The sequence below is a fragment of the Pelophylax lessonae genome (assembly GCF_965119305.1).
Source record: "Pelophylax lessonae genome assembly, chromosome: 1".
Lineage (NCBI taxonomy): Eukaryota > Metazoa > Chordata > Amphibia > Anura > Ranidae > Pelophylax > Pelophylax lessonae.
This window is the reverse complement of record NC_138768.1, coordinates 740,695,328-740,706,036: the sequence shown is the minus strand read 5'-3', so window position 1 is coordinate 740,706,036 and position 10,709 is coordinate 740,695,328. Positions and strand designations below refer to the sequence as shown.

General features: G+C 38.2%; 1 protein-coding gene across 3 annotated transcripts in view; it reads right to left on the bottom strand.

The window, feature by feature from the left end:
• Positions 1 to 2,983: 2,983 nt before the first annotated feature.
• LNX1 (ligand of numb-protein X 1) overlaps positions 2,984 to 10,709 on the bottom strand; it is a 282,665-nt gene continuing 274,939 nt past the window's right edge. For all 3 annotated transcript variants that reach the window (XM_082256708.1, XM_082256709.1, XM_082256710.1), the window contains 2 exons: positions 9,229 to 9,387; positions 2,984 to 4,950 (listed from right to left, as the gene is read on the bottom strand). In XM_082256708.1, the coding sequence (XP_082112834.1) occupies positions 4,815 to 4,950; positions 9,229 to 9,387 (295 nt within the window). In that variant the 3' untranslated portion in view covers positions 2,984 to 4,814. The remainder of the gene's footprint in view (positions 4,951 to 9,228; positions 9,388 to 10,709) is intronic.

Below are 10,709 nucleotides of genomic sequence, written 5' to 3'. Positions count from 1 at the left end.
CAGAGCAAATGTGCCCTCTTGGCAACAAATGGCCAAAGATATTTTAGCGTTTGTGAAGGAACGTCCCTGACCAAAAACACATATGAACAATGCCTCTGTAAGGCAAATGGATATAATATCTGTACAACTAAATTACAAATCAATTCAAGGGGCACTGTACAGGGCTGAGCAAAAAAAAAAACATTACTACAAGGTCAGAGTAATACATTATTTTAGGATATTTTGGACATCTTACTGTGAGTTGCCCTCTGTATGGCGGCAATAGTTTGAAGTCTACCCCTACTTTTCAGGCAGTAGTGCATGTAACGACCCGTAGTGGACTGGAATGGCAAATCAGTCCAGGTATGTAAAGCATCAGTCTACGCTTTTGTTTATGATCAATTTTGCTTGACCATATAGTTCTATTATATTTATATCTTGGCACCATGTCTATTTTGGAGCTACTATTTGGGCCAAGTGCAAAATGAGTACAGTTTGTAGTAAGTTATGCATGTAAAATGATCTTCTTCTTCAGGCAGAAAACCATTAGAAAGTTTCCTTAAAGCAGTCTTTTCACATGCCAGTTATTAAATTAGGCATAAACAGTGCTTAATAGAGTTCTCCTTTAACATTTACTGAATTGGTTAGTGTCAATATAAAGTGCAACAAAAACATTATTGGCAAGAATAAATGTGCTGGTGTTCTTTATTACTGGGATGATGATGATGAAAAACATACATATAAACATACACCTTAGCATTACTTGAGATTGTTTGGTGAACATTTGGTCCATTGTTTCCCTGAATGTCAAAATATTTTTAAAGGAATGTTAAAGTATAGTTCACCAAGGAATGTTTGATCATTAGGATTACATACAAGTTTAGGCAAACCATGGTCATTCTAAGGTTGCACCGATAGTGCAGAAGACCAATTTGCACAAGTACTCGTGCAAATACTCCAATACTAAAACTGATACCTTCAAATCTGCAGACCAATACTGGGTTCACATATGTGTGGGGCCGGTTTCAGTGCAATTTGTAAAAATAGTCAGTTGCAATTTCATTCAATGGTTCAGGTGCGAATTTATATAGTGTATGATGCTGGAAATCACACCTGAACTGGACTCAAAATCGTACTTTGCTCTTTTTAAAAATTAAAGGGCGCAGCGCTAAATAAAATAGCAAAGTCCATTGACAAAGCAACATGAAGTCCATAAGAAAAAAGACACTGATGTTTTAAGAAGATCCTCACACCGACTGCTGTGAAAAAGTGCACACGACACCATCTTGAGGAAAGGGGCAATCCTGCTTACCAGATGTAATTGACCCTCAAATTATAGAGAGGTCAATAATAGCATATGGAATGCCAAACTCAATCGATCAACAGCTGGACCAGGTGCACACTACATCCCTCGCTGCAGGAACCAAGGCCAAATGGACTTCAGACCTGAACAGGGATGACTTCCAGACCAGAGGTGCTGAGTAATAACACAAGTCTTATCCAGTCCTTAGATGTGGTGGCTAAATTCGATTTAATTGTCCAAGTTAAGAACGGGTTCAGCAAATGCAGGAAATACCTGTTCATTGTACCACAAAAGCAGCATCTTTGTCACTTGCTGAGAGCTAAGGGAAGTCTGGCAGTTGATCCCATGCATCTTCTTGCTTCATGCAAACATACAGGCTGCTCCTATTGCATGCAACTGTTCTCTCCTCCTATCCCAGGTTTGGCATTCCATATGTTATTATTGACCTCTCTATAATTTGAGGGTCAATTACATCTAGTAAGCAGGATTGCCCCTTTCCTCAGGATGGTGTTGTGTGCACTTTTTCACAGCTTTCGGTGTGGGGATCTTCTTTGAAACATCAGTGTCTCTTTACTTATGGGCTTCATGTTGCTTTGTCATTGGACTTTGCTATTTTAATTGGCACTGCACCCTTCCTTATATATTGTTACTGTGGGTGTGCGATGAAACCTATTGGTGCTGGCTGCCTATTATAATATTGCTATTTTATAACTAAGCGCAGATATTATATTTGTTTTTTATTTGTTCTTTTTAAAAATCGCACTTCTGCTGACCCACACATATGTGAACCAGCTCCATAGAAAGCCGGTTTGGTTCACATGTCATGCGAACCGGAAATTGTCACATAACAAAATAGGTATCGTAATTTGTATCGGCTGAGTACTTGAGAAAAAGTATTGATAATCATTCGGTCTTGAAAAACCGGTATCGGTGCATTCCTAATTAAAACCATCTTTAAATTTTGTTCCTAGTAGGTTGGCAGATTGCTGTGAATAGTCAATGCCGATGAAAGCTAAAGCAAGGTCTCTTTATGTGGAACTGATGTTAACAAAGAGCAGAATCTCATAATGATCAAATCAAGATGAACCTTGATTAACCCATTTTTGATATGCTTAAATATATTTCTATGTAAATGTGTCTACTCTGTGTTAAAGAAGTTCTCTGGTCACAGCACACGCTTTCATTTATAACATCAGAATTGTAAAAGCAATACAAACAATAGTTATTTTTTGACAATCCAACAGCAGCTTACTTGAAAAATCTCCTTTCATGTTATGAGTGCTGCCTGTCTGTTGGCCATCTCTTTCCACAACTTCCTGGATTCCCAGCATGCTTTGCAGCCTCTCTTTCAATTTTCTAAGAACTATATATCCCATATTACCTTGCTGCCTGCAAGCAGTGATTCCTGTACTGACTCCGCCTCCTGAAACTCCTCCTCTCAGCACCTCTGTAGTTCAGAAGGCAGGCTCTGTGAAATGTGTGACACAGCAGTGCCTACACACAGGGCATAGTGAATACATGTCACATAATTCCAGTAAGTAAATATGTGGGGATCTTCACAAACTTCAAGATCATTCAGATTAACAGGAGTAGGCTAGAAATGACTGAAATACAAAGTGGAAATGAATATATGATTTGTCCATAGGTATGCTTTAAATGGTTTGAGTTTTTTCTTTTTTACAATTAAATTGTAAAAAGAAAAATTGATGTTTGTGTATCCTACATGATGGGTAGCTACGACATGATGTGTTTGTTATGGCTAGAGCAATTTGAGGACCTGACAGTTCCATTGTAGAGATAGGGTGCCAAAGGAAACACAGTGTATGGTGATTTGAGCTCTGATGAAAAACACATGAGTAAAAGAAAAGGAGACCGATTTACCGCAAAATGATAGTTATATAAACTCCCCTTTAAAAGTAGCAATGCAGTGATATAAACTTAATTTACACATTCTACATTGACCAATTTTCATTGAAAAATGTATGTGTAATCATAGCTTTGGTCCAAATGTATGCAAGGTGTTGAGTACTTGACTGTCAAGGATTACAGACATCCAGGCTTCCAAACACACAACTATCACAAATTCAATGGTGGATGTGAGACAGCTTTTCTCCCGATTGGAGCCTGAACTGGTTTTGCACCATCAATTGTCCTAATAGTATACTGTGTACACAAATCCATCCAACCTACTAGGCAGCCTAATTGCTTTGGAGTTTGATTGTCATGTATCAAATACAAATGATGGACCATTACTATTACAAGATATGATTTCACTGCACTGCTTCATAATCATATGGTCTTCAATGGCTATCCAAACCACACATGATATGAAGGTAAAAACAGATCTGCATAGCCACTGTCTTATATATTCGTAACTTGTTTTGAAACTTACTTAACCATACAGATCTAAGAGGTGATTACATTTCACAGTAATTAAAGGTACTTTTATCATACTCTAGGGCATTACATGCTTTAAGGGCTTTTTCCTCCTGTATTTTAACTTTATCCATTGAAATATATTCCAATCAGAGCTTATCGCTCTGTGTGATCCTCCATTGTCCCTGCTGGAAGTTAACTGCAGTAGTGTTGCTGGTGTAGCTGAAAAGTATAGGCTTCAATGCTTTTTTTTTTTTGTTTTACAAAGAGCACCAGAAAGGGTGGATGAGTGCTTGTCCAATCAGAAGCCAGCTGTAATGCTTAAGATAGTGCATCGGATTCTTGGACCCTTCTTTAGAGCACAACATTGATTTCAACATCTGACAAGTAAAAAAAAATTCCAGACTATTACAAACATGGAGACTCTACTGAAAAGAACAAGCACAGTAGGTATCCAACCAAAATAGAAGTATGAAAAATCAATATAATCAGTGGAAATGTCTGTCCAATCTGTTAGTTAATTTAAACCTAGTGTTCTTGCAATCAAGTTGTTATACAACCTCCATACACTGAGACTGAAAGCTTTATCCAACCTAGTTTTCATTTGTCCCATTAAAAGCAATCAGCCCTATCCATATTTTGACCGCACAGCAAAAGCATACAATAAATATAGTTTTTGACTACTTTACCTTGCAGATAAGATGATTTCATGAAAAACTGACAAAGTAACAATGACGAATGACAAAGTACATCTCTGCTAGTGATAGCCATGGCTATAGCGACTGCCTTTCCACATTATTGTTCACATTGTTACACTTTACATACAATACAAAGCTGGATGATGTACACATCATGTCCATGTAATACACGACACACTCGGCTTAAACAGAGTCAATACTGGGAGCAAAACACAGATAATTCCTGCCAGACAGAATAAAACAGACAACATCTATGCAGTTATATTCCACATAAGGTTGGTGTAAAAGTGCTTGATGTCTGAATTTTAAAGAGCTCATTTTCTGGCATGCATGATAACATTGGTAGCCATTTATACCCAATACTGACAGACAAATGCAAGTGTTAGAAAACTAATACCAGCTGTAAGAACACGTGAGAAGTAGTGTGGAATGTAGAAGAAGCTATAGTGTCTCATTGGCTATGAGAAGGATCCAGGCCATGACACTATCGTAAGTACCACTCTTCCTTTCAATTCCTTCAGCATCCTTACTAAGTGGCTATAGGTCATTACAGACGTGCATCTGCCATTTACCGCCAGAAGCATATCCCCGCACCTGGAGGCAAAAAACAGGGTTACAGGACATGGTGTAGGGCAAACAACTTAAAATTCAAAAAAGATGTAGATGATACAAGTTCAGATCCTTGATAAATTTAACCAGAATAGTTTAAGCATAATGCTGGTATAGACAAAATAGGCCCCAAAAAGGAAATGTTATCAGCAGAGGTGCCAGTATCAGAGGAAATTTGACAGGACTTGTCTTTAAAGAAATGGATGTTTATTGGCAATTATACTAGATAAAACACACTGTCAGAACAGTATACTGCTAGCCATTCAATGTAGAAAAATTCCAACCCTCTTAAAGTGTATTGTACACCAATGTCCTTATGAATTGGCCAAATAAGAGCCACAAAGTGTGTTTTACTTGCTGTTTACCAATAAACATCCATTTCTTCAAAGACACGTTCTGACTTCAATTACTGCTGATATGGGTGCTTCTGTCTATATTGAGGGTTACATTTTACATTTTCTACCAGAATTAAACCTTTGCCCTGTTTAGGATAATCTGGAGCCCTGACAAGCATTAGTTGCAAGCTTTCCAACACATTCTTTGTCATATTGTGCTCATCAGGTTGCTCAACCCTAGGCAGGTATCCCACAAACCAGCAGATGTGGGTACATGTACACAGTTTAATCCAATTTTTTAAAACAATACTACTACATACAGAAGGATCTTTCATTTGGTTCCCTGTCCCTCTTTTTCTCTCCTATTTTTCCTTCCTTCTTGTTTGGAGCACCTCTAAAATAATAAGGTTGTATATCTAAGCTATTCTGGTGATTCTTGTCAACGTGACTTTGTTGTACTGTTTCTGATATTTTGCACAATAAAAAAAATGCTCAGAACTCAGATCATCTGTGTGTAATCTTTTTATCTTTAGACCTAAATGTATTTGAGAGGCAAGTCTGTACGCCAGCACCAGAGTCAGGATGGTGTTGGGACAGTCTCCCTAGCAGTAGTAGGTTTCTTTGTAACTGGCTGATGTATAAAAGTGCGATTCAATAAAAATATTTTGCTGGCCCTAGCAACCAGCCAGCAGATGATTCCCATCTATGTCTTTTGTTTCAGCACTGGATTTAATCTTATGATCGTATCAGACAGACCCCTCCACATCACATTCAGGTAGGAGAAAGAGGTAAAAAGCCTGCAATGGAATTTGTCATCACCATTGCAATCAGAGAAACTGGTATCCACTCCTTGAAACTGTGAAGAAAAGTTCTATAACACCTGGTTCCCTTGGACAGCCTTTACTTGCTCCCCCTCATACCAAGCTTTGTTGTCAACAGACACTCAGACTCTTCCATCCTGATCTAACTCAGACATGCAAGAGATCTAGATGGTATTCCTACTATACTACTTACAGAAGATAGCAGTCTGTCGCTGTTGGATCTGGCTCTTGGGTTCTAGGTGAGGGGCAATGTCCCCTTAACACTGTTCCTTCCCCCTTGTTCCCCTTCTCTGTTTCATTTCTTTACTCTACTTCCCTGCCTGGTTCCCCTCTTTCCTGTAACTCATACTCTATCTTCATAAGTATTGGCATCCAAGCCAGTTTCTTGCTTTTGATTCTATTTTACGAACATACACTCGAGTTACAGGTTTTTGCTACTCAAGGCATTCCATATCCTGTCCCGTTATTCCCTTGTGTATGTACACAGTATCTCTTTATACTGGGGGGCACTTCTCTATATGTGTGTGTTTGTATAGGCCTAGGTCTATATTGTGTTATCTGTTTGATCTTTCAATGGCTGTAGTTTTTTTATTTTTTTTCATTATTGATGGGCATGCCTTATATGTCCTAAATAAAGGATTACAAAAAAACCCTTTCAATTTACAATATATAAAAAAGGATTATGTTTCTCAGTTAAAACACAAACATTCCATAGCAGAATGATTGTGTCTATATCTACTTATTTAAAATAGTCATGCCCATATCTCCTGGTATAAAAAGATATCACCAAGCACCATGGTGACTTGCACAACTGGAGGCAACCTAAGCAAGAACCTACTGTCTACTACCACAATTTAGACAAGTTTCTTGCAAAGTACACAATCCATATGTACATGGTATCACATCCAACACAAGTTCAAAGGACTATAAAGTTTATTCCCCATCTGGTATAATGGTCAGGGCCATGCAAGTTACTATGCCCTTCTTGCCTATTGGTAAGTCACAGAGATAAAGCATGATTATTCAGTCATTTCTCCACTTGCATGTATAGACCTTTTTGATATTTTGCCAATTATCAGTAGAAAGCATGGACTACATGACTGTATGAAGTAAGGCTTGAAGGGAGACCTAACATAGTTAACTAGTCAGCTAATGGTGAGGTAAGGCAGAAGAACTAAAAAGCCCCGAGCACATTACTATTTACTAAAATTGGACAGTCCCTTCAAGGAAATTTCTACTACTCTGTCTGTGAGAAGTAATACAGATTACGTTCCTGGTCTGTGTGATTGGACAGAGATCACCTGACTAATCTTTATTTTGTTAATATAGCTTTGTTTCATACTTCTGCTTTTTTTTTTTAGCTAATCTGTTTCTGACTGCTACATTGTGTTTTTGTGCTTTCAGCAGATTTGAGTAAAAGAAATAAAATGTGATCTAACCACTATTTGTTTGGTTGTATAGGTCATTTTCTAAATTAAAATAATAAACAAATTATACTTACCTGCTCAGTGCATTGCTATTGTACAGAACGCCCCTATACCTCCTCTTCTGGGGTCCCCCGCTGGCTCTCTCAGCTCCTCCTCTTCTGTGTATGCCCCCATAGCAAGCAGCTTCCTATGGGGACACACCTGCAGGCTTGCTCCCGAGCCGGGCTGTGTGCGCCTATAGACCACCCCCAATAGCAGCAAGAGTCAATGGCTTCCACCTCTGTGACCACAGACCAGCACAGCTGCAGACAAGCAGATCTCTGGATCGAGATAAGACTCGAGTAAGTTTACAGGTGTGGGGGCGATACAATTACTGGGAAATGTTTTTATCCTAATGTAGGGAATGCATTAAGGTAAAAAATATCCTGCCTTTAGAACCACTTTAATATTGTGGACAAAGTGTGGCACTGACAGAAATAAAATCCTTTGTAATGTACACCAACAGTTGTACACTGAACAAAATTATAAATGCAGCACTTTTGTTTTTGCCCCCATTTTTCATGAGCTGAACTCAAAGATCTAAGACTTTTTCTATGTGTACAAAAGGCTTATTTCTCTCAAATATTGTTCACAAATCTGTCTAAATCTGTGTTAGTGAGCACTTCTCCTTTGCCGAGATAATCCATCCACCTCACAGGTGTAGCATATCAGGATGCTGGTTAGACAGCATGATTATCGTACAGGTGTGCCTTATGCCTCGTACACACGCAACGATTATCGGCCGACCGAACGTCCGACTTTTGTGCAGAGTGGTGTTTTGTTGGTTGGAATGTGTCTAGACTGCACACGAATTTTCACGGCCAACAAAAATCTACTTCTGAAGTGATGTCATGTGCTGGTTTACTTTCCGTGTGTTTTTTCTTCTCTGAGCATGCCCAGTCTTGTTCATCAGATTTTTGTCTGTCGAAATCTGTATTGACTGACGGAAAATCGGCCGTTGTGTTGACGGCCAACAAAAATTTTATAGCCTGCACACCAGATTTTTTTCAGCCGAAAAGTCGGAGTCGGTTGTCGGAAGCATCATACTAACAAGCCGAAAATCGGCCGATCGGACGTTGGCCGAAAATTCGCGGCCAATTATCGACGCATATGTACGAGGCTTTAGGCTGGCCACAATAAAAGGCCACTCTTAGATCTCTGAATTCAGCTAATGAAAAATGGGGGCAAAAAAAAGCGTTGCGTTTATAATTTTGTTCAGTGTATGTATGAAATATATTTAAAGGCCTGCTTATTTTGATTAAGGGGCCCAAAAAGCCTTTTTCATACAGAAGTTTCAGCCCCAAACTTGTCCCATCCCAGGCTCTGGTCTCGAAGCAGTTAAAGGATAAAATTTCAACATGTTTTGAGGTGAGGGAACCAAACCAAAAATGATATTGTATATGAAGTATGAAGAACTTTTCTTTCTGGTTTACATTAATTAAAACTAATTACACATGGAAGTTTGTTGTACTCATATTAATAATAATAAAAACATGTTATAAACGAATTGTTCAGAAGCAGAAATCCTTAAAGCATGGCTTTGGGTATTCTTTGTACGGCAATAAGAAACCATGTGCTGAAAGGTGACTGTAACTAATACCACTTACAAAGACATGCAATGTAGGAACCAACATGAATTACCTGATTCTTCCATCATTGTAAGCGGGGGTGCCTTCTAGTATGGATTTAATAAAGAATGGTTTATTCCGATTGCAATCCTCAGAACCTCCTACAATGCTAAAGCCCAGGCTCCCTGCTGTATTCCTCCTCAGCACAATTTCTCTGCAGCTGTATAAATACCTAAACATAGAGAAATGGAAGTGTTTATTCATCTCTTAATCACACTAAAATCTTTCTTTATTGTGTTACTGTTTTGATTGGACCAAAGTATATCTTCTACTACATGTTCTAGTCAAAAACCTTCAACAATAGCATTGAGTTTTCTGCATATATGTGCAAAATATGAGGACGCGGTCATCAAAAATATGAAGGACATCACATTGTCATCATGGTTACAGGTAATAAATGATATAATATAACACATTTTACAAACAAAAAGATTCAGATTATAAAAATGTACTTTTTGGTACAGCACACCTCCATAGGAGCCACAGAACACATTTATAAAAAAAAAAACACCTTTGGTAACAGTAATTGGCAAGAATAGGCCACATTTCTGATTTGATTAGAAGTTGTCCGTTCCCTGGCTTTCATGCTTATGATCAAATTGGTTATATTACAATGTCTAGTGGAAATTTAATGAAACATGATTATTAAAGTGATACTAGGTACCTTTTTCCTAATTGATATACAGCTGTCACATGACCCAGCAATTTCCCAGCCTGTCTGCAGGGAAGCATAAGCAGGAGGAGCTTCTAGTCCTCTGCTGCTGGTCCCATGTTCAAAATAAAATAAAAAAACAGCCTTTGGAATACAGAGTAAAAACAAATAATTCATATCAATAAAATGTTTTAAATTAACATACAATTATATATTTGAAAATAAATCATTTATATTTTTGGGCAATAACATGGTGTAGGTGGATTTCTGCCAGTCACAGCCTGTCACGCCCCTCCAGCTTGTGTCTTAGAATAAGAGGAAGGTGAAGCCTCCATCAATCTACATACAATATCCTGCCCCCTCCAGTTGTATCTAGTTGGTTAGTGGGCATGGTGGAGGTAGTGGGCTGTCATTTATCATTGTTTATATGCCCACATGTGTAGTCACCTGGGCTGCTCAGATGTGATAGGGTGGAAATGCTCAGCATTGGAACTTAAAAATGAGCATGTGCAGAGCTGCCAGCACTGCTCTGTAAAATCCCAAGCTACATTGGGGACTACAGAAGAGAGAGACAAAAAACAGCACGATCAACTAGTTTTTTTTTGCAGAAAATGAAAAATGAATGTCATAGTGACTGAGTGAGTATGAACAGCATGGAATACATAATTTATTGATAGTTTTTAATAATGTGGGTTTAATGACACGTTAGGTGCTTTACAAGGATATGCTAAAGATGTACTGCTCTTCAGGGGAGTAGTATAAATCAATAAATATTAATAAAAAACAATCCAAAATAAATAATAAATATGTGATGGTGTTCAATTATATTCAAGTGTTTTCTG